General features: G+C 38.7%; 3 protein-coding genes across 3 annotated transcripts in view; 2 read left to right on the top strand and 1 right to left on the bottom strand.

Moving 5' to 3' along the window:
* The window catches only part of Tex10 (testis expressed 10), a 45,007-nt gene extending 21,810 nt beyond the window's left edge, over window positions 1-23,197 (top strand). Inside the window, exons 10-15 of the mRNA XM_051187775.1 lie at window positions 4,135-4,223; window positions 5,087-5,220; window positions 14,839-14,919; window positions 16,469-16,650; window positions 20,991-21,201; window positions 22,976-23,197. Of these exons, the coding sequence (XP_051043732.1) occupies window positions 4,135-4,223; window positions 5,087-5,220; window positions 14,839-14,919; window positions 16,469-16,650; window positions 20,991-21,201; window positions 22,976-23,089 (811 nt within the window). The 3' untranslated portion in view covers window positions 23,090-23,197. The remainder of the gene's footprint in view (window positions 1-4,134; window positions 4,224-5,086; window positions 5,221-14,838; window positions 14,920-16,468; window positions 16,651-20,990; window positions 21,202-22,975) is intronic.
* LOC127224676 (bile acid-CoA:amino acid N-acyltransferase) overlaps window positions 1-24,370 on the top strand; it is a 1,166,658-nt gene that overhangs the window by 874,987 nt on the left and 267,301 nt on the right. The window lies entirely within an intron of this gene.
* Window positions 23,346-24,370, bottom strand: part of Invs (inversin) — a 148,597-nt gene continuing 147,572 nt past the window's right edge. Inside the window, exon 17 of the mRNA XM_051187791.1 lies at window positions 23,346-24,201. Coding sequence (XP_051043748.1) covers window positions 24,098-24,201 — 104 coding nt within the window. The 3' untranslated portion in view covers window positions 23,346-24,097. The remainder of the gene's footprint in view (window positions 24,202-24,370) is intronic.

Raw genomic sequence — 24,370 nt, 5'->3', positions numbered from 1 at the left:
GGGTAGGTCATGTGAGGATACTTCCTTTAATTCATTTTTATGCATATGCTAGGCAAGTGCTCTTCTGCCAAGCAGCACCTCTTCATCCGGTGTTTAGTGTTTGCAGGGACTGGGATACCTTGCCCTTCATAGTGGCTTTTTTTATTTTTTATTTTTTTAGAGACAGTGTCTCTAAATAGCTCTGATGCCCTAGAACACAGTGTAAAGACCAGGCTGGCCTTGAACTCACAGAGATTCTCCTGCCTCTGCTTCCTAGCACTGGGTTTTAAATTGAAGGTTTGTATATGCTACCACGCCTAGCTTTAAAAGAAGAAAATCATATCGCTAGTGTTGAAAATATCAAACAGTATTTACTGTTTGAATCATCAGTTGATTCTTTTGTTTGTTCGTTTAGTTTTTGTTTTTTTTTTTTTTTGATAGGTAGGGTTTTTCTGTAGCCTTTGCTGCCCTTTAACTCTTTGTAGACCAGGCTGGCCTGAAACTCAGATCCGTCTGCCTCTGCTGCTTAAATGCTGGGAGTAAAGGCATGATACCCAGCCATCAGTTGCTTTTTTTTTAATAAACATATATGGCTGTTGTTAACTGCAGTGTGTTTCATAACTGTCTGCCTGCCTCACTTTTCTAGCATGAGCTATTCACACTGTTGTTTATATTTTAAAATTCAAGATTTATTTATATTTGTGTGTTAGGATGGTTATATTTTTAGGAATTTGAAGCATTGACTAGTTTCCAATGTTTTTCTTCCTTAGAAATAGAAAAAAATTCTGAACTTTGGTATAAACCTTTATTAATGTTAGGCCTTTGAGATTTTTTTTTCTTTTTAATGCTACTATTTTATTTGTAACCAGAAGTGTTTTTACTAACAGGTTTCCATTGGAGGGCACCTTAGCCACAGTGTCTAAGATTCAGTTAAGACTAGGTTTTGAATATTTACTGAAATTGAGTCTCTGGAAACTACATTCGGTGCTTATGAATATCAGTTATGGTTCCCTAAGGTTTATTAGCTTTTGTCAAGAATTGGTTCAATAGGCTTGCTTTATTTAACTTACTTTCCTCCAGAGATTTGTAGGTGGAAAATTGGATTAGTCTGCAGTACTGACAGTGGGGTTCATAACCAGTAAAAGCAGGTTGAGACTGGGGCTGGAGCTCAGTGGTAGAGTGTATGCTTGGATCCTGGGTTCCATCCCGGTTCACTTTTAGCCTCTTTGGTTCCTTCAGACATGTTTTTAAGTACTTTAGTTCTTTTGCTAAACCATGATTATATACCAACCAGCTTTTTTGTTCTGTTCTATACTAATATAAAAGTCTTACTTCTTAATCCCATATATGCTGGGTGCTGTTATCAGATTATTTTTCCAGAGATTTTTTTTTTTATTAAATTCAAGTTTTGTAGTTAGATGCCCACCTGTTTTGTTAGAATTAGATTATTCCCTCTGTGAAAACCCCATCAGCTAGACATTGTTTATGTTCATTTTTTCTCAGCTTTTAAGAAGGGTACTTAGAATTATTGCCTGTATCTTTTTACCATTCATTTATAGTTTCTTAGGATTTGACAACCACCCCTCACCACTACCATTCTGTGGTATAAAACAGTGGTTAGAAAACATCTCCTCCGTTCTGAATAGGTGTGCCATGTGGCAAATTATTGTAAGAGTATTTGGGATAATTGATACGCAATATGTCATGCTGTCTCTAAAACTAAAGTGATACTGTGTTTACTGTCAAGTTCTAATGTTATGTCCTATGGCTTTTCTCACTTGCATTTCTGCCCATGGTTTTTATAGCTAGATTGGGCAATATAATTATGGACAACTTTTTTTTTTATTAAATATAAGAAAATTTCTCTACAATGTTGAACAGAGAGAAATTGGACTAAGAAACTTTTTCTTGCATTTTCATGAGGGTGCATGTGCTTTTTTCCACGACCAAACTTGGTTTGTCTTTTCCCTTTTGTATAATTAGTGATATGGCTCCTGTAGTAGTACTCTGAATATGCTGCTTGCCATTTGTTCCAAGTCAAACCTGCAGTGGACTTCCTGCTTGTAGCCACTGGGTGGCACAGTTGCTTCCTGTATTTACTGGGTGTAAGGATGTTTTCTATCATCGCTTTTGTCCCTCTTTCTGTCCTTTCTGTGATACACCTCCATGGATGTTTGCATGTTGCTTGGAATGACACACAAGAATGCTTGGCTATTTAGTGTCCCTCCTCCTATAAGAATATTAATAAATAAAAATGTAGGGTTTTTTGTTTGTTTGTCCACCCTCCCCCAAATTGCAGGGGCTGATATTTAAGGTATATACCACTATACCTGTTGAAATGCACTAACAGTAGTTTAAAAAAAATGGGGGGGGGCATTGTAGGCATATAGGTAAATTAGAAGAGCCTAAAAAAGTCTGGCTTTTACTCATTTGTCAGATAAACTATATCTTAGGTCTGATCATTGTGTCTTTGTTGCATCTCTGTGTGTCATTCACATTTTCCCTAAGGAAGCCATGCTTTGAGGGCTCTTCATAGAATAGCTAGTAACTTGTCCTACAGTAGGAACCAAGTATTTCTCATTTAAAGCTGCCTTACAATTAGCTTTTGTCTCTTTATATTTTGTTTTGGTCTTTTGAGATAGGGTCTCATGTAACCCAGGCTGGTCTCAAACTTACCGTGTAGCTAAGGGTGACCTAGAACTCCTGATCTTCCTGTCTCTACTTTGAAAGTACAGGGTTTACAGGTTTGTGCCACCTGCCCAGTTAATTTAGACTTTCTTTGAAATCTTCTTCTCTACTATGCTTTTGTGAGCATACACCAGAATATAGTATATCATAGCCTTGATGATAAACTTTTTAAACCTCAATTAAGATGTTAGTAAGCTGTGAAGCTGACATTTCATTAAACTTACTTGATAAGAGCAAGACTTTGGTTTTGGTTTTTGAGACAGGGTTTCTCTGTGTAGATTTAGAGTGGACAGGGTTTTTCTGTATAACGTTGGATCTTTCCTGGTACTTATTCTCTAAACCAGGCTGCCCTCAAAGTCACATAGATCCACTTAACCTCTCTGCCTCCTGAGTGTTGGGATTCAAGGTGTGTACCATTACCGCCTGGCTGGTGAGACTTTTTATATAAAAATTAAAAAGCTGGCTGGTGGTGGCACACACCTTGAATCCCATCACTCTGGAGGCAGGGGCAGACAGATCTCTGTGTGTTCAAGGCCATCCTGGTCTGCAAAGCTACAGAGAAATCCTGTCTCGAAAAACCAAAAACAAAAACAAAAACAAAACCAAAGTACATGGTTGTGTGGTTGTGGAACCTATCATTGAAATAGAAACTTCCTTGGCTCTTTGGGTCTAATTTTGAAATGTGCTTTAAATTTGGTATATCATATGTGGGCCAGTTATACTTTTTTTTTTTTTAATGAAACGTAACTATAAATATTTACACCTCTAACTTTCATTATTGCAATACTGGATTCCTAATAAATAAAGGTAAAACAGTATATATACTATGATACTATGGATTTTACCCAAATTGAAATTGGATATGTTTTTTTAAAATACTAAATCTTATTTATTTAAGGTGTGTGTGTGTGTGTGTGTGTGTGTGTGTGTGTGTGTGTGTGTGTGTGTGAGAGAGAGAGAGAGAGAGAGAGAGAGAGAATGTGAAGGTCAAAAGACAATCTACAGAAATCAGTTTTCTGCTACCATATGGGTCCAGGGATTGAACTCATGCCGTTTTGATTGGTGGCAGGTGCTTTTACACTGAATAATCCTGCCAGCCTAGATTAGTTTTCAATTAAAAAAAAAAAAAGTGCATAATTGGGATTATGATTCAGTGTTAGGGTATTTGGAGGTCCTGAGTTTAGTCTCTAGAGTCCCCTCACTTTTCTTTAATGGTTTATTTATGTCTAATTTTATGTGCATTTGTGTTTTGCCTGCATGTTTAGCTATATGAGGGTGTTGGAGCCTCAGAAACTGGAATTACAGACAGCTGTGAGCTGCCATGTGGGTGCTAGGAATTGAATTCAGGTCCAGTGCTTTTAACTGCTGAGCTATCTATCACTCTAGCCCTCTCCCCACCCCATTCCAACTCTTAAAAAAAAAAAAAAAAAAACGACAAATTAGTAATAGTTGTTTTGTTTCTTGTAGATCGTCCTTCTCTGGATGGAACCATTCGGTTAATGACTACTTAATGACTGATGTGGACTATCTCAGCTTCTTATTTTCCACACTTACAGGTAGCCACGTTAACATGCCAAGTTAAAAGAGAACACATTGCTATGTGACTGTCTCACTAGCCTCTTTAGACTATGGTGGGCTGAACATGAAACCACTTAGCTTATTGGGCAGTGTCTGTGGCAGTCTGATCATTCTGAGAGCTATTGGTCAGGAGGGTCATTGGTGGGTTTTATGTGTGGGTTGGACCAAGTGCTATAGAGCCAAGAAGGACATCAGAATTATGTTAGGTAAGGCAATCTATGTTCCCAGAGTTTGGGGATGAACCCACCTCCCCATTTCCTGTTTTTCTCCCCAGATAAGACTTAGCACCAATAAGTAATTGAAAAAAACATTTGAAGTGCTATTATATAACAATATACAATGTTTAGTGTATTTGGAATGGAGCATATTGTTGCTCCTTCCTTTTTGTGCATTTGCTTTTATCTTTTTTGAGACTGCTTCACTGTGAACCTTGAACTCAGAGATCCCCTGCCTCCAGAGTGCTGAGATTAAAAGGCATGTGACACCATGCTCTACTCATTTTTTTTTTTTTTTTTTTTTGTTAAAACCTATTGTTAATTGGAACAACTATGCCCTTTCCCCTCTTTTTTTTTTTTTTTTTTTTTTTTAAATTCAAAAGTACTAAAGGTCCCAGTAGAACTGTTCAGATTTTTTTTTCTCTGTGTTGTGGATTGGGTCAGATCACATCCTTTGCATGTGTAGTTAATGTGAATTTTATGGTTTCTCTTTCTAAGATTAAATTTCTTAATACACTGTAAGATGCAGAAATACAACAGAATAACAGAGAAGAGCTGTTATGAGTGTTGTGTATTACTGCTGTGTGATTTATTTCTCAGCCGGCTCTGTTTGTCACCCACACTAGGGTTTTCAAAAGAGGAGTTGGCCTGGCTTCAAAACCTTCGAGGAGTCCCTCATGTCATCCAGACATCACTTTCCCCTGTGCTTCTCTACCTTACAGACTTGGATCAGTTTTTACACCATTGGGATATAACAGAGGTAGGTAAAAGCACATCCAAAAAGAATCTGTTCATTTCTGTAGTCCTGCTCGAGTCACCAGTGCTTGCTGTGTACTGAGTGTGGTGTGTGACATGCTTAGACACAACAGAGTAGAGAATGGTTCTTGTGTCTTGGAAGACTGTTCTCTGCTGGCTGATAACTTTAATGATCTAAGAGGTGTTTGGATGGAACACTCACTTTTTTATTTTCTTTAACATGCAATTTTTAGGCCTTGATCTATCAGCATTCTTTACTAAGGCCATCCATAATTTCAAGTTGCAAGCCAACTTTTCTGTTTTGTTGTTAGTATCAGCTGGTTTTATTAAACTGCTGTTTTCACTTCACTCTATGCTGAATTCTGTTCATGTTCTTCTCTAACAGGTTGGAGCTATGCTTTTTGTAAATATTTAAATTACTTCTCTCTTGATATTTTTTGACACTGGTCAGAAGACTAAGGTCATAGGTTATACCTGTGACCTTTAACCTCTGTGACTCACAGTGTCTGGTAATGTGTTTTATTTATTTCTGCATAAATACTGGGTTTAAAAAGTAAAAAGGAATAATGAAATAGTGAAAAGTAGTAGGGCAACTAATCTAATATTTAACAGCTGAGATTTGCTTCATAAAAGATGACAAGAGCTAAGAAACCCCTCTTGGTTTGTGGTTTCTAAGACCTAAAAACTATATTTAAGAACTGGGTTTGCTAATAATTATTAGTGGTAATTGTCATTTTAAGGATGATTTTGATGGGTAAAGTATTTTATTTATGGAGATTAGTAGGCTAGGATTCTAGGCATAGGTTTGGTAATGTCTAGTTTGGTGAATTAGACAATTCAAACTTTTTGGCTTTGTTTTCAGGAGGCTTTGAATTAAATGATGTTTCATGCACATCTCTAGTTTCTGGGAAATGGGGGGAAGAAGGAAGAACATACCATCTTTGTAAAGCCACAGTGCAGCTTTCATGAAAGTGTGATCACCTATTTCTGAGATGATCATTTGGCACAGCCATGGACTAAGTTTTAAGGTTGCTGTATAAATTGTGGAAAATTGGAGTTATGATTTTAGTTTTTGAAGTTTTTAAGCAAAGACTCCCAATTTCCTTTTCAATAAACTTCATTGTATTTTAACTCCATCTTCATGTGAATGTACTTGAAGTACACATAATTTTGGTATCTTATGTATACAATTTTTATTTTTCTAATTCGTATGAATAAGTTAATAGTAGATTAGGATTCCTTAGTTACGTTGGGTTAGTGTTATCTGTCAGGTGGAAATGAGGTTTTCGCTGAATCTGTTTGGGAATAGTGTTCACAAAATAAAATTCAGAAGGACAGATGGTGCATGGAGAAGAGTCTTCATTCCTTCTAGCCAGCCACCTCCATCCCCCTTCCCCATGTGTGCCTTTTGGTTTTCTCTTTCTATAAAAATAACACTATATATTGGTCTGGACCTTATTTATATTTTTCACTTAGTGTCTTTGTGACCAATCTTCCTGACCCCTAAAAAAGTAGAATTTTGTAGCAACAATTAACAGGGAAAGATACCAAAAGGAACACAAATCTGGTCAGAAAGAGCTTTCTCAATGAAGGGTCCCTTTTTTCAAAAGTCCAGTAAACTGTTTTAATATTGTTGTTTTAATTTGTCAGTTTTAAGATGATGAATAGCTGCAAAAGTTTTTTTTCGCTGTTGTTGAGTAGCTGAGTTGGTTGCAACCCAGGGTCTTCAACCAGTTAAGCACACTGTATCATTGAGCCACATTGGACCCAACTGTCAAAGAATGTATTTATTTTTCATGGATAAACACTGAAAATAATGATGCAACATATTTATTTAAAAAGATTAACAATGCTGGGATTTTTATATGTTATGTATCTTTTCCTTTTATAGTAGCATAATATTCTAAATTTTTTTCTTATATCTTGTTAAGTTTCTTTTTTTTTTTTTCTGTGATAGGGTTTTGGTTTTTTGTGACAGGGTTTCTCTGTGTAATAGTCCTGGCTGTCCTGGAACTCACTCTGTAGACCATGCTGGCCTTGAACTCACAAAGATCTGTTTGCTTCCACCACCTGGCTGTTTCTTTTTAGTTTTACTGTAACCAATTATATCTATCTCCCAGCTACTGTTTAGTTTTGCATGTTGTTGGTAATTTGCTTATGTTGAATAGTTCATTTTTTTTTTTTATTGCTATGCAGTATTGTGTTTTTAGCTATTTTATAATTGTGGGTGCTTTGCTTGTATTGTCTGTCCATATACCACTTGGATAGGTGGTGTCTGTGGATGCCAGAAGAGGATGTCAGATTCCCCTGGATCTGGAGTTATCGACAGTTGTGAGCCACTATGCAGGTGCTGAGAATTTAACCCTAGTTCTCGGGAAGTGTGGCCAATTCTCTTAGCCATTGAGTCCTTTCTCTGGCCTCCCCACTCTTAACATTTACTGTAGTAAAATTCCTTGCCTGACTTATTATTTATCATATTTTTAGCTTCTTTATTTTTCCTTTGGCACAGTGGTTAAAAAGGTAATTATATGCCTTTTTTTTTTCTGTATTGTTGTATGTCTACTGCTCTCCTTTTCTACATTCCAAATAATCTTTTAAAAATTATTTTGTATGTTTATGGGTATTTTGGTTACAACTAACCCCTGAACCATGTCTCCAGCCCCCCTCTTCCCTTTATTTTTTTAAATCACTATTTTTAGTAGATTTATCTTATGCTTTGATAATGTTTGTTTTTCTTGGCTTGATGTTTGATGATTGTTTATAGGTTATAGCTTATATTGTTAAGGAAAATCTGGCAACCATTTTTTCCTTCCAAAAGTTTTAGTGCCTTCTGCATCTCGGATTAGACTTTTCAGGGCTATTTTCCTAGTGATCACTCACTCATTCCCCCTCCCCCAAAAAATATTTGTGTCCTGTGATTCTTTAATCTTTTTCATAGTATTATTTGCTTCTGTACCCTAATAATGCATTTTGAAATTGACCTAATGTTTTTATGTTGAGAATTGTTTTAACTATAGTCTGTTTATTTTCACTTTTCTTTGACTTTGTGAACATACTTGTAAGTTATTTGGAGATTCTTTTTAATTCTGGTCTCTCTGTGGATTGTTAAGGGCCAGGTTATGTGTCATATCCTTTATGCTTCCTGACATGGTTTTGAATAGCTATGCTGGGCATCTTCTATTCTTGACTGGTAGGTAAATCTTCCTTCCAAGTTGCTTGGCTTTTTGAAGAGGGTCATCTGGGTTTCTACATTAGTTGGTATAGAGCCATTATAGGGTATATTCTTTGTTAAAATGGCACCAGTAACCTACAGCTTCTTATTTAGTCCTAGTTGGCCTAGGTTTTTGTACTGTTCTTGACCTAAGGTTTGGAGTTTACATTCTTTTAATAGCCCTCTCACCCCCCACCAGGTTTCTCTTTGTATTCCTGTCTGTTCTTTGATGCTCTCTCTGTAGACCAGGCTGGCATCTAACTCGGAGATCTGTTTGCCTCTGCCTCTGGGATAGAAAGCATGTACCATTTAGCCTGTCCCTTTTAAGAGTCTTTAAAACAAAACAGAGTCTGTATGTGGCCTGCAAGTCTTAAAAGTAGTCACTATCTGGCTTTTTACAGAAACACAGCCAGCTTTTGTTTTATGGCCAGTTAAGCCTCACTGGTTCATTTCTGTCTTTTGAGACTGTTTTGTGAAAACTTTGCATTCTAGCAAGTTAGAACCGAGCCATCTCTCTGATCTGGCCATTTGTTGCTTCTGTAGCTCTTGCTTCCATTCTGCCTGGCCTTTGTGTGTGCACATACACACATGCACATGGTGCTTAGTATCCAGCGGCAACTCTGGAAAGCTTGGCTTGGAAATCTAGTTCCATAGCTTTCTAAAAGTCCTATTTTGTCACTCCTCTGTAAGAAAGCTGTATACTGTGTTTGAGTTACCTATCCCTGCACCCAATCTATAGAATGTCTTCAGCAAACCAAGACTCTTTTGTTTTTTTTCTTTCAATTATCACAGTTTTTTGTATATTGCCTAATAGTTGAAAACATTCATTTCCTCTATTGTTCAGTTTTCTACTTCAGCTTGCCAGTGTGTTCCTTGTTACTCTGTTGTTGGAAGTGACAGTGTCACATTGTGGTAAATGGAGTGACTGCTTGTGTCTGATGACAAAGGAACACATACTCCACTGAGTAACTTGGTTCATCTATTTGGTTGAGTGCTAGTTCGATGACTTTTCTGGCATCTCATTGAGGAAGGAAATTGAAACCTCTCATTTGGTCCTCCTTTAATGGTTTTATCTATTTCTTGTTACTTCCCTCCCCCATCCCCCAAGTGTTTCTTTCTTTCTCCTAAACTCTTTTCAGGTGTCAGTTTGTATTTGTATTGTCAGTTGGATTTCCTGTCAGAGCTACTATATTCTCTTTCATTCTTAAGGAGAGACATACCATTTTCTGTAGAGCTCATTTCAATGTTGAGTTCATGTTCATATCCACATTCCAATTCTTCATTTCTCTGGGTGTTGAGACTTGGTTCTTTGTCTTGTTACCTTTGCTGTTGCCAAAGCTTAGTAATAAATGGAAGATGGTACTACTGGTTTAGAACATTGTTTAGTAAGATTCTGTTGAACCTTTTAGAACAGAAAGGCCTGTGGGTTTGAATAAGAAAATTGATATACCAAATTGCTTTTTCTTATTCTCTGAGATATTAACACAGGTGAATCTGTGACTAAATGAACTTAAAAATTTTTACTGTTAATTTCCAGTTATTAGAAAATCAACTTCCTTCTGTGGAGCAGATTCACTGCCTCCAATGAACCATACATGTGGGAAACAATCACAAAATTCTTAAAACAAAACAAAAATATAGACATAAAACTTCAAAGCCTGTTTTAACTTTGCCATATATTTTAATATTTAACCTTTATAATAACTAGATGCAGTCTTTTGCTATACTTAAAATCATTTTAATCTTGGCCCCCATATCTTCAAATTCTAAGCCCAATTTAGGCCATCAGCCTTGTTTTATTGCTCGTGTATTGACTTGTAAATTTTCTGGAAAGCTCAAAATGCCATGGCTGTGGTAGCTTATGCAGCTCTGTGGGTCAGATTCTTGGGAGAGTTCTGGTGTTCCTTTTCTCAGTCGAATATAGCCTCCGCTTCCATTTGTAGTCAGTGGCAAACCAGTGCTCCTTATAGAAATCAATGGAGAACAGAAGCTCCAGTGTAGAGTGTTTCATTACTGTTGAGTTTCTCTTGTTGTAAGGAGGCAGAATTAAGTGTTACACACCACAGGGTTAGTGCTAGTGTTCTTTCTGTTTCCTTTGTTGTACCTGCCTTTTCTGACAGTGAGTAACTTGGCTCATTTATATATACTTCATATATTTACTTGGTTGTTTCTTCAGTTTGCCAAACCTTGTTTGGACTCTGGCTTTAGGGGTCAGGCAGTCTGTCTGTATTCATGGCTGAACTGTTTTTTCCTCCACCAGCTTTCCTGCCAGAGCGTACACAGGAAAGGAACTACTTTTAGTATTTTAAAACAAATTGTTTTGAAGGGAAGAGATAAAGTGAGGTTCTTGATTCCTGTAGGGTGTTTTTCAGAATAAGAGTTACCTTTGGTTAATAACAAGATTCACCACTCTTTTAAAGTAGATGGTATTGAAAATATGAGGGTTTTTCCTGTCAGTTAAAGAAAAAATCCATTACTTGTTTGTTGTTTGTGGCTAATATAAAGGGTGATGTTTCTCTGATTTCTTTCTCAGCCTCTTTGTCGTCTGAATAAAGTAGGGCTACTGATTTTAGTGAAAGACCTATATAATAAGAATTTTGTGGCTTTAAAGAAATTAAGGAAGATACCAGAAAATGGAAAGATCTCCCATGTTCTTGGATAGGTAGGATAAATATAGTAAAAATGGCAATCTTGCCAAAAGCAATCAACAGATTCAATGCAATCCCTAGCACAATTCTTCACTGACCTTCAAAGGATAATAATCAACGTTATATGGAAAAACAAAAGACCCAGGATAGCCAAAACAACCCTGTACAATAAAAAACTTCAGGAGGCAGCACCATCTCTACTACAGAGCTATAGTTCTGAAAAAAGCCTGGTATTGGCACAAAAATAGACAGAGGTAGACCAATGGAATCGAATCGAAAATCCTGATATTAACCCACACACCTATGAATACCCGATTTTTGACAAAACAGCTAAAAGAATACAATGGGGGTGGGGGATGGGAGGAAAGCATCTTCAACAAATGGTGCTGGCACAACTGGATGATGGTGTGTAGAAGACTGCAGATAGACCCATGTCTATCGCCAAGTACAAAACTCAAGTTCAAATGGATCAAAGACCTCAACATCAATCCAGCCACACTGAACCTCTTAGAAGAGAAAGTAGGAGGTACCCTTGAACAAATTGGTATAGGAGACCGCTTCCTGAACATAATTCAAGGAGCACAGACACTGAGATCAACAAGTCCCAAACTTAGAAGCTTCTGTAAGGCAAAGGACACAGTGGACAAGACCAAACTGCAGCCCATAGACTGGAAAAAGATTTTTACCAGTCCTACATCTGACAAAGGGCTGATCTCCAAAATATACAAAGAACTCAAGAAACTAGTCAGCAAAACACCAAATAACCCTATTAAAAAATGGGGTACAGAACTGAAGAAAGAATTCTCAATAGAGGAAATCAAAAAGGCTGAAAGACACTTAAGAAAGTGCTCAGCATCCTTAGCTATTAGGGAAATGCAAATCAAAACAACTTTGAGATACCATCTTACTCCTGCCAGAATGGCTAAATTCAGAAACACCAATGACAGCTTATGTTGGAGAGGATGTGGAGAAAGGGGAACACTCCTCCACTGCTGGTGGGAGTGCAAACTCATACAGCCATTTTGGAGATCAGTATGGCGGTTCCTCAGGAAAATGGGAATTAGTTTACCACCGGACCTGGCAATCCCCCTCTTAGGCATATACCCAAATGATCCACATCCATGCAACAAAGACATGTGCACAACTATGTTCATAGCAGCATTATTTGTAATAGCAAGAACCTGGAAGCAACCTAAATGCCCCTCGATTGAACAATGGATAATGAAGATGTGGCACATCTACACAATGGAATACTACTCTGCAGAAAAAAAATAATGGAATCTTGAAATTCGCAGGCAAGTGGATGGCACTTGAAGAAACCATCCTGAATGAGGTAACCCAGTCACAAAAAGAGGAACATGGTATGTACCCGCTCATATATGGATTTTAGACCTAGAGCAAAGGATCACCAACCTATAATTCACACCACCAGAGGAACTAGGATACAAGGAGGATTGTAAGAGATTCATATAAGGTCCCTCACAGAAGGGGGAAGGGACAAGTCCCCCAGAGCATATGGGAAGTGGGGGGGGGCAGTGAGTGGAGAGAGAAGTAGGAGAAAGAGAAGGGGAGGAGAGGAAAACACGTGTGACCAGGAAGATTGAGTCAGGGTAGGAATAGAAGACAGGGAAAGGAGAGAGAGAGAGGGAGACAGAGAGAGGGAGGGAGAGAGGGAGAGAAGGAACATAAAAGGGAGCCATTATTGGTTTGAAGAGAAAACAACCTCAAGAAAGGTCTAGAGACCTACAAGACTGCCGCCAACTAACAATTTGAGCAACCATGGAAAGGCTACTATAAATGCCCTTCCCGGATAGTGAGATCAACAACTAACTTATCCACCATAATGAAGCCCTCATCTAGTACCTGTTGGAAAGAGAAGCAAACACCCATACATAAACACTGAGCTGAACTAGAATCCAGATGCAGAGGGAGAGGACAAGACCAGGTTGCAGAAACAGAGACAGCACACCTGAACAAGGAGGAGCTAACGGGCCCCCAGACTGATAGCTGGGAATCGAGCATGGGATTGACTCCTGATAATGGGTCTCAGCCAGAAGGACTGAGCAGTCTAAGGGACCTCAAACAGCGGAACCAGGATGTATTCCTGGTGCACAAAAGGACCTTGTGGACACATCCCCAATGGAGGGATACTCCCTTAACCTAGAAACAGGAGAGTAGTCCTAGTCTCTACTTCAAATGACTTGACAGATTGACATGACTCCACCTGGATGGCATTGCCCTACATGTAGAATTGGGGTAGGGGGATGGGAGGGGAGGGTGGTCAGGGTGCATGTGAGGGAGGAGAGAGGCTAAGAGGGAGGGAGAGGGAACTGGGATCGACATATAAAATAAAAACAAATAAATAAAATAAGTAAAAAAAAAAATCCATTAAAAACCTTGCGGGGCACATCCCCCATGGAGGGACACTCCCTTAACATAGAGACAGGAGAGAAGTCCTAGTTCCTACTTCAGATGACTTGACAAATTTAGATGACCCCCTCCTGGGTGGGGTCACCCTACAGTGAAGTGGGGGGGGGCAAGGGTGTTCGGGATGCATTTTATGGGGTGGGGGAGCAAAAGAGGGAGGGCGGGAAAGGATTCTGGGATCCATATGTTTAAAAAAAAAACAAACCTTTGGATAATGTCAGCCTGTAAGAAATTTTATAGGGAATTAGTGATTTTGATTTTTTATTCTCAAAAGGTTATAAATCATTGCCATTGAGGTTCTAGGCGCCATTCTTAGCATATACAAACAAAAAATCACATATAACTCAAAACCCAGAAGGATATCTTCCCTCCTAATCCCCACCCTGTGTTGATTGATAGTTTTTACCAGTCTCTTCTTGGAGAGAGAATCCTCCCACTAGTCATGCCCCCCCCCCCAGTTTTATACATATTTCACATTGGTAATGCACCCCCTCAGATTCTGGGGTTCATCTGGAGACTAGTGTCTATGAAGGGCTTGACTTCCTCTTTTCTTTATTTCTCCTTTTACCTTTGTGGAATGGCAGGCCACTATTAGTTTTAAGAAGCGCCATCACTAGCCCTAATTCACAATGGAAAACCAAAATTTGGCTTCAGAAATTTGTCAGTAAATCCCAACATAACATTCTCAGCAAGTTTCGGGGTTTGGAGTACTGAGGATTTCAGACTTTGAGATTATGGATGCTTAACTGGTAAAGTTTTTAAAAGTCTAAAATTTGGAAAATTCCTAACATGAAAAACATTGCCTCAAGCGTTTCAGAGAAAGGATATTCAGTCTTATTGGTGTGTTTTCTACCAAGTGACCAGAAGGCTTTTGTCAATCCTTTGGCGATGCCCTTTGGGTCAATTGATAAAAATACAGTCTCCATCTTTCTTAGGAATTTGAAAGGTGTGGAAGTTTCTGTAGGTACTTAGTAGATGTAATGTTGGAAAGTAAGCCTATGTGAGGACTCATTGTTTGATCTTAACATTTACATCTTCAAAATCAAGCTTTTGTTACCTGTTTGCTGTTAATTTGTGAAGTTGGTTTAAAAAATGTGTTTAATCAGGTGGTGGTGGTGCACATCTTTAGTCCTAGCACTCAGGAGACAGAGGCAGGTGTGTGTCTGTGAGTTCGAGCCAGCCTGGTCTACAGAATGAGTTCCAGGACAGTTTCGAAAGCTATAGAGAAACCTTGTCTTGAAAAAAACAAACAAAAAACCAGAAAAAAAAAGTTTTACTTTTTGTTTTAAATTTTAAATGCCATAATGCAATTACTAATTTTCTGCTTTTCTAACAGGCAGTTTGTCACAGTTTATTGGTTATTCCTGCCCGAAGCCAGAGCTTTGATATCATGCAAAGTGCCATCAGTAAGCATTTGGTAAATATCCTTAGTTTTGTGGGGTTTTTTGTTTTGTTTTTTAAGTAAAACATGGTTTACTTGGCCTCTCATGGCACAGTGTGGTAAGGGCTTTTGCTGGCTGTTACTAATTAAGTATGTGACTGGGGATGGCATTGGGGAGTGAGTGGAAGGTGGGGTGCAGTCTTTTCCTAAGGACTTGTTTTTCTATATTGGTGAAATGAAGGACCTCAAATCCACTCCCAATTGCTCTGACTTACTGTCCATGCATGTGTTTGGGATCTGGTAGACAGATGGTTTGTGATTCAAAGTAGGTATATCCCAAGGCTTTGTCTTTGGAAGCAGAGGGCTCAGCTTTTTGAGACTGACTTGTCTTCCAGCCATTGGCATTAACTTCACATTGGTATGCCTTCACTGGGACTTTTAACTTCTTCTGGCCATTACATTTTGACTTTGGGATTTTTAGAATATGTTTTACTTACAAGGAAGGCCTCTTAAAATGTGGTCTGAGGATTCACTTTGGTTAATCTTACAGTTATGTTTGTAGCCTTTCCCCCACCTTTACAATGAAGTTTCATGAATTGGAAGAGAATGCACTCTTAATTCCAAGTGCCCTTCTTTCCTTGCTGTCAGGCTTCCAGCCCTTGTTCTTCATGGCCAAGATGCTCTATTTTTTGTTTTTTTCTTCTTCTCTATCAGCAGTCCCAGAGGTTTGCTTTCCTGTGCCTGCATCTGTATTGGGAAAGGGTAAACATCCCAGACACTATTGGTTCCCATTTTCAGATTGCCCTTTGGAGGACGTTCCTAGTGGTTTACTCAGGAGTTTCCCCATCTCTGTTTGTACAGTTAACACCGTGTATTCATCCTTACTGAGAGTGTGCCCCTGTGGTGTAGATGAATGGGCATAACATAATGAACCTCTAGATTTCTTTCCAGTAAGCAGTTGAATATTAATATAATATTTCTTACTGATTCCTATAGATGCAGTTTCCTTATTTGTGTCTAAATGGCTAAGGTCAGAAGAAGATTAAATGTAAAAAGTAGTCTGTATTAATTATCTGGATTAGAAGGTGGGACCACTCAACAGTCTCTAGTTTGAATGGTCTTTAAAAAAAACTGTGGGATTGTTAGTATCGTGATTTTCTTTGGATGAAATATATGAAACATTCCTTTAAATAATCTTATTTCTGACCAGTGATAGGAATTGCAATGTTTGAAATTTGTGGATGCTTTCTCCATAAAAGGGCAGTACATGAATTATATTAGTGATGTTTCTCGGGCTGTAGCTCTATGGTAGAATGCCTGCTTGCATATGTGAATTCCTGAGCCATGGTTTTACTTCTCCGCACCATACATACAAAAGTTATTTCTTCATGCAAAGCCATTTTATTTGGGAGTTAAATTCTCAGAGAAAAAATGAGTCTCAAAGTGCTGCAAGTATCTGAGTTCCTTGAATGCTAGTCTGAAGTACCCTGACTGCCCCTCCCCACCTCCAAGTTAACAGGACTTGCTTCATTTAGGGGAAGGGACTTTTGTGAAGAGGTAATTAATCTCTCTTTTCTCCATTCAGGTTGGGTTGACTGTAATTCCTGACAGTACAGCTGGCTGTATTTTTGGAGTGATGTGTAAACTCATGGATCATACGTGTGTAGTTAGTGAATCTCTCCTACCATTCCTGGCTTCTTGTTGCTACAGCCTTCTTTATTTTCTGCTTACTCTAGAGAAAGGGGAAGCAGAACATCTGAAAAAGAGGTAATGTTTATTGATTTTTCAACTTTAATCTTTTCCCTCTGTTTCTCTTCTCCCTAAATAAGAGTGAAGGAGAATTGGATTATAGAACTAATGTAGATTCATTCAAATTCCTGCAGGCTTGAATAAGCTTCGGCAGCTTTCTCTGTGTTGTTTCATGAATCATTTTAGTGTTGTAGCAAGAATTCTAAGGTTCTTTTAAGTATTCATTAAGCTACAAATTTGAAAAGTCAGATGGTATTACTGAGTTTCCCAATAGCTTTCTTTTATGAACACTATAGGTCTACCAAAGTAAAAACAATGCTACTCTAAAGACAGTGGACTGTTAGTACACGTTTGTGGTTTGTTTTAGGCTTCATTAGAGCTAGCCAGAGTAGAATTATAAATTCTTGTATTTAACAATTGTTCTAAAATGCTAGTAGTTTGTTTAGTATTTTTACTCCTATGTGATATTTAAGCTAGAACTTACAGGTAGTTTGGAAAATTCTAGTATAATTTTAAAATTATGTTTTCATGCTTTAATTTTATTGGTATACCTGTTGAATCAGGTGAAGAAACTGTCAGATGAGCAGATAGGAAAGTACAAAAATTCTTTGGCCTGCTGTTAATGTTTTGACATGTGTATTTTCTAGTCTTTCTTTGAACTTTATTGTTTGCTTCATTTATTTTGGCGATGTTTTGCTGGCCTCAATCTCAGAATCTTGAGTAATTTCTACAAGTGCCAGCACTACAGGCATGCATGTACCTTCTTGCTCTGTGCACACACACACACCCCCCCCCAGCTTTTTTTTTTGTTTGTTTTAGTTTTTTAAATGTCCTAAAAATGTAGCATGCATGCCAGCTATATACATTTCATGGCTTAAAACAATAATTACAAACTGAGCCATCCGTGTCATAAATTCCCAGATAAATGTGTAGACCCCACCACCAGCACACAACACACACTGGAGTTCTTGTATCTCAGGCACTTTAGTATTTATTGGTATCCTGGCTTTTTAGATGGTTCTGTATATCTGTCAACAGTGTTATTTCCGTTCTTATTTGTGAACTTGGTAAGAATGATCCTGTTCGTATTTTTTTTTTTTTTTTTTTTGGGCATTAGTATTATCTGTGATTCCTTTGTGTTGATTCATTGATTCATTTAGTTGTATTTTACTCACATTTCCCTGTACCAAGGCAGGGGTCAGCAAAATTCCTTAATGGGTTAGACAGTAAAAAGAAAACTCTCTCAAGTTTTCAAAGCTCTCTGCCATAGCTATTAAATATAATGTGAAAGCAGCAACATAGAAAATACAAATAAATGAATGTAGCTGTTTCCAGTAGAACCTGGCTTCCAAATACAGGCTGTGGTCTGGGTTTGGCCTGCTGTGCAGTTACTTTGACCCATAATATTGTGTTCTGTGAATATGCCAGAGCTTGTCCATTATACTATTTGTACTTACTTTACATTTTTGATGTTGTCTAAGATTTTATAACATCTCCACTTAAAACATTATACTGCTATTTGTTATTTTCTGTCACTTGAAATATAAGACCTTTGGAACTTTTAAATAAAGGAACATTTGACTTTATGTGACTAGACTGGAAAATGTATAACACTTGTTTTCCCTTTTAAAAGTGCTTCTTTGTTTTAGAAGTCTGTTTTTGTGCCCTGGCTGGCCTGGAAGTGGCTGTATAGACCAGAGATCTCTGATATCAAAGATGTTAGCTGAGAAGTTAGGTGTGACCAGTTTTAGATCTCAATGTGCTACTGAGCCCTGAAGATGCTCTTCTTTTGTTTACTTGGTACTTTTTATTACTAATGAAAATCTGCTGCTGACCTAATCATTTGGTTTGTAGGTAGTAGTGTTAAGTCTTTGTTTTCTCTTTAAAGAACTGTTGTGTTGTAAATCAGGATTTGTCTTACCATAGCATAGGTGTCTCTTAACATCTTCCAATCTAATTCTTTTGAGTTAACCCTCTCATTGAACATTTACTTGGCCAGGTTTTGCTTGTTTGTTTTTCTCCTGTTTTGATATTCTTGCTTGTGGTTGCTGATGTTACTGAAAAGTTCCTGTCAATTTATCAATTGTCTTTCCTTCTGGGGCAGAAAATTTTTCTTATATGGAGAGTAAGAGGGACTCTGAAAATTAGCTTTTATAGGACTGAGCAAATTCTGTGTCTTGGGATGTCTACTTTTCTTAGTATGTAGTTTTCAGAGTTTATGGAGACCTCCTTGTAGGATAGCTTCACAATTTCCTTTTCCTTGTTTCCCACCTTATATAAGGAGTCGGATTCAGATTCCTTATCTCCCACACCTAGGGTTTGAAGCATCTGTTCCGACACAGTGTAAAAGTTATAGTGCTGGAAATACTTCAGCCAGTGAGGACTGTTAAACAGAAGAGTGTAATGGAACTGAAAGATGATCATCACATAGTAGCATTGTAGCCATTGTTATAATGTACTTGTTACTCATATGTTTGTGATGGTGCTGATATAGACAGACCGATTGTGTTGCTAGTTGTACATAATCCAGGCGTGGGGTGCATAACTATAATCCCAGCACTGTTAGGCAGAGGCAAGATTGCTATAAGTTTGAGGCCATCATGACTTAGTGAATTTTAGGGCATAGTGATTGATACTCAAAACATTAAAACCAAATAGAATGTCAAAATGTGACATGTATAGTTATATATAATACCTAATATTTCATAGTTTGCACTTACTGCCTCTCTTGATATATCAGGAAGCTGTGGACCAGGGAGTTTACACGATGAAATCATCTGTCAATACGTTTCTCAGAATGCAGCCACATTGTCAAATGACCCAAGGGCTAGGTATTAAAAATCTTATCAAGAACCAAAGCAGCTTTCTCTTGTCTTTTTCACTTGAATTTTTAGTCTTTATACTTTTGCCTTGTTAAGCTGTTCAAGAGCCTGACTTTTTTTCTTCTTGTGCATGGCTGTCCACATCTGCTTCTGTGTCAGACCTTGACCTTGTTGGTTTAAAATGGATTCATTGTGTACCTCACATTGCAGGTCCTTTAAGTGAAGTTCAAGGGTTTGATCAAAGAGCTGAGAAGGTTGGATCCTTTAGCAGTCCCCGCTGCACAGCTCCAGGGATTGACCTAAGCAGGGTAGTGAGGGACTGAAGAACCACAGGCACGTAGAGAAAAGCTGGGATCTGGTAGGCCAGTTCTCAGATGTAGAAGCTGCACCACCCTAGAAGCTTGGCATGTTTATTATATATAGTTGACCAGGCTAGCCAGGAGTTATCATGCAGATGTATAAAGAGATGGGTTTAGGTAAAATTGTAGGGGAGGAGTCTGCAGGCTGTAAACATTTTTGGGAGAAGGGAATGAAGGAGGAGCTACAGTGGACATTTTCTATATACACTGTCAGCGTTTGTATTCTACCCAAGGAAGGCTTTGCCATCCCACAGATCCACACTTGGGAAGGCTTTGCCAGTCCCATGGAACTGAGGCATTGTGGTTCTTGATATGGCACTGCCCAAACAATACATATTCATTCACTTAGGATTTCACTTGCTCTCTAAAGTCTCCTATTCACCAACCAGATGGATATTGTGTCATTTCAGTATACTCATAGATTGTATTTATTATAAGCCTGTTTACCTCCTGCTCTATAATGTATCAATAGAATGATGTTTAAGGACTAGACATGACCATGTCTCACCTCTTGTGATCCAATGTGGTGGAATGGTCCCATTATTGGTTATTTTCTGATGTCTGTTTGGGGTTTTGGTGAACATGTTTTTTTGTGTGAAAATCGGCCCTTTGTTCTGTGATACTGACCAGACCCTGGAGCCAGTCTTAGGCATGAGGTTTGGTGTATATATTTCTTTTCTTTCCTGGGTGCAGTAGTCATCAGATTTCTCCTCCACTATATGGTGATGGAATACTGTCCAGTGTTAGGCGATGATTCTGCATGTGTAGATCTTTGTTTTTCTGGCAAGCTCTGTGTTATATATAATCACTGTGACTGCCAGGGTGTCTGATTTTTTTAAGCTCAGGAAAATGCGGCTTACCAGACTTCCTAGCAGCTAACTCTTAGTTATGGTTTGTGGTATTTAATATGAAGCTTGTTTATTAGCTTTGTTTATTGAGGTAGGATCTCTATAGTCCAGGCTATCCTTGAACTCATTATATAGCCTAGGCTGGACTCAAACTCAGTGGCATTTCTGCTCAGCTCCTAAAAGCTAGAGTTACAGGCATTGAGCCATCACATCAGGCTAGGAAGGAACATTATGTTTCTTGAAAGTCCTTTTCAGATGTGGGTAACATGGAAGGGCATTTGCTCTTGTGTGTTGGCTCCTGAGGCTCATTTTTCTTTCTATTGTTTTAGGGACAAACTGTGGGGTGTTTGTGTTTCCATCCTGGCTCTCCTGCCTCGAGTCCTCAGATTGATGCTGCAGGGTCTGCGAGTGAGCAGAGCTTCTCCTGAGGAGCTGCCTGTTGTGGGCCAGCTGCTTCGCCTGCTGCTCCAGCACATTCCCTTGAGGACACACATGCTGACCAATGCCATCCTTGTGCAGCAGATCATCAAGAACATCACGGTAGGCAGCACAGGGCTTTGTCCTCAATGGGGGGTGGACTTGTGGGTACTTTGAGAGAGTAAGGTTTCACCAGCACCTTCCTTGTCTTTGATTCAGAACTAGCCCTTTAAAACTGTAGTCTTAAAAAAAAAAAAAACTCCAAAGATGGGAGCACAAGAAATTCAGTTGGAGATTCAGGGTCTAGAGACACTTTAATGAAGTAACTACGATGGCAGTTCTTCTCAATTTGTCTATAGTCAGGCTTATTTTTCTCTCTTAATGTAGGGTTAATGCAAGTTTTGGTGACTGTTAAGTGAGAATAATCAAGTAATCTGTTTAGTGTACCTGATATTTAGTAAGTGCTACCCAAATATTTGGTATCTTTTTAAGAAAAAGTTTTTTTTTTTTTTTTTTTTTTTTTTTAAAGCTCAGGGATAGTTTCATTAAAGTTTGAGATGAAAACAACTATACAGGCAAGCTGTAAATCTTGGCAGGTCTGTGGAAGAAGGGAAGAAAGTCATACCTTTTAGTTAAGGGTCTGAGAAAGCTGGCGGCTTTAGACTTGAGGCACATATGGCAGAAGGGGTATAAGCTTTGATAGTGTCAGAGGGAGAAGGCCCAGTGTATCAGGCGAGCACACCCAGGCTTTGGCCAGTAACAGAGAAAAGGATGGTGATAGAAGGAAAAGGAGAAAGTGGAGGCCTCACCACTGCCTCCGCACCTGGCTTTTGGGACGGTTGTTTTCTTCTATAGGGAAGAGGTATATAGGTAGTAACTGAGGGTTATTCTTTGAAGGGTAGCTGCAGTTCATTGTCATAGTGCTTTTATAAGCAATGTTAATGGGTACTTGCTTTGACTTATTCTAAGTCTTTGTAGAAGCAGTGGACAGTGGCAGTGAGATAATTCAGAACAGTCGAAGGGAGGAAAAGTCAATAGCTTGAATTAGAGAATCAGCCCACTTCCATAAATGAGAAAGAAAAAGGTTGTTACTTTGTAGGACTAATGTGTTGACATTAGTTAAAAAAAAAAAAAATTTTTTTTTTTTCATGAAAACTAATGCCAACGGGAAGGGATAGAGGGTAGAGATGGTTGGCCATAAAAATTCGTATTAATCTCCATCATGTCCAGGAAGTAACAGATTCAGTATGAACTCATTACACTTAAGGGCACATACTGTTTTTCTTGTCATACTGACCAAATAACAGATCTAATTTAAAAGAAAAGACTTTATTTGATAGTTTAAGAGGGCATAGTCTATTATCATGGGGTAATAAGCACTGTGGCTGGGGTGCATCTCTGGCAGTGGGAGTTTTCTAGATGGGGTTTACATCTCAATGGGTCAGGAGGTAGGGAGCTTAGACCAGAAGTAGGCTCAGAGTGCAAGTTCTTACCTCCCAAAACAGCAATACTAGGTGGGGACCAATTATTCAAACATCTGATCCTTTTTGGGTCATTTCATAATTTTAACCTATACACGACATAAAAGAGGAATTTTCACCAGCTGTAGCAACACCCAATAGTTAATTGTTTTCTGTTTTAAGATGACTTCCTCTGGTTTCTCTTGAGGAGGGGTGTGTGAGTGCATGTACCCCCATGTATCCTGTCTGTCCTGGAACTTGCTCTGTAGATCAGGCTGGCCTCAAACTCACTGAGATCCTTCTGCTTCCCAGTGTTGGGATTAAAGATGTGCACCACCACCATCTGGTGGGGAGATTACTTTTACATAGGCCTGACACATGAAAAATGTGTCAGGTAATACCATTCTCAATTTAAGTTACCTCTCTTTTGTTTGCAGACTTTGAAGAGTGGCAGTGTTCAGGAGCAGTGGCTCACAGACTTGCATTACTGCTTCAGCGCATACATCAGTGGCCATCCCCAGGGGCCGGGTATATTGAATGCATTGTATTGAAGAAGCTCCATGGCGCCTCCTGTTTGAAATTGTTCATGCACATCCATTTTATTTTGAAGAAAGACTGATGTAATAGATGTTTGTCATTAAAGCTAAGCTTTTAAAGAAGTTGTTCATGAGCTACCTTTGTACTGAAGTGGGAAAATAAGGCCTAGATTTCTCGGGGCTCTCATGTTGTTTGTCTACACTAGCACATTTTGAATTTCCTAAGAGCTAGACGTTTACATTACATATAGTGATCTATGGTGCCTTCATTCACTTGTCAACAAATTAGCTGAACCTCTGTGGTCACATCTAGGTAAACCTGTTTTTATAATTTTGAATATGATTTTCTAAACTAAACGTCAAGGTAATTCAGTGAGGTAAACACTTGCTTCATGTGCTTTACTGTTAGCACAAGAGTGGCCTGATGTCAATTGTGCCTCTGTGAAAGCCCATGATCACTTAGACTTTATTTAAGCCAAGTATTCCTAAAGAGTGGATGAGAGACCTGCTTTGGCTCACTGTGAGTTCTGCCCTATGGTTTCTTGATGCTGTGACATTTATTATTGGTGCCACTCAGCAGTGGAGCCCCAGTCAGAGAATGAGTGAGCACGAGGCTGCAGCTTGTAGCCTCCAGGACACTCTAGAAACATAACTAAGGAATCAACAGTGTACTTCAGTCTTCTGGGCACGGATTTGCCATCTTGGTGAGGTTTTCTAGAGTGAAAAAACGAAGCCAGTGCCTGCTAACTGTCAGAAATTCCAACCAGCAGTTCATTTGTGCAGGTGGTGTTAGTTCTCATTTCCAGCCACACTGACTGAGGTGAAGTACACAGCTAGGCAGTCCACATGAGCACAGTCTTCTCCGGCCCTTTCACTGTGCCCTGGGAGGAAATGCTACATCGTCTTTTGAGTTCTACCTCATATTCCGGATAGTAAGGCTTTAGGTACAGACGGTGAAGCTTTGTGAGTAAGGGACAGTTGATACAACGCAGAACTCCACACTGGTTCTGCCTTTCCCCAGGGTCAAAGCTTTGGCTTGTTTTTTGATTGACTGGCTGGTTGCAGGTTGTAAGAAAACTTTTTTGTTCTTCCACTGTTGTCAAGATGTATAGACTGCAAACTGTTCACTGTTAAAAGCAATGGATATTTATATTATTGATCTTAATAAAGAGAGGTATTCTATGTGCTAAGGACTTGGGGTGGGGCTAACCATGGAGCCAAGGAAGGTGATGATGAACCCAGATGCAGCCCACTAGGTCTTCTTCACGTCACTAATATGGGTAGCTCTATAAAGCA

The sequence above is a fragment of the Phodopus roborovskii genome, unplaced genomic scaffold (assembly GCF_943737965.1).
Source record: "Phodopus roborovskii unplaced genomic scaffold, PHOROB, whole genome shotgun sequence".
Classification (NCBI taxonomy): Eukaryota; Metazoa; Chordata; class Mammalia; order Rodentia; family Cricetidae; genus Phodopus; species Phodopus roborovskii.
The sequence above is the reverse complement of the archived record's forward strand: the minus strand, read 5'-3'. Positions and strand labels throughout refer to the sequence as shown.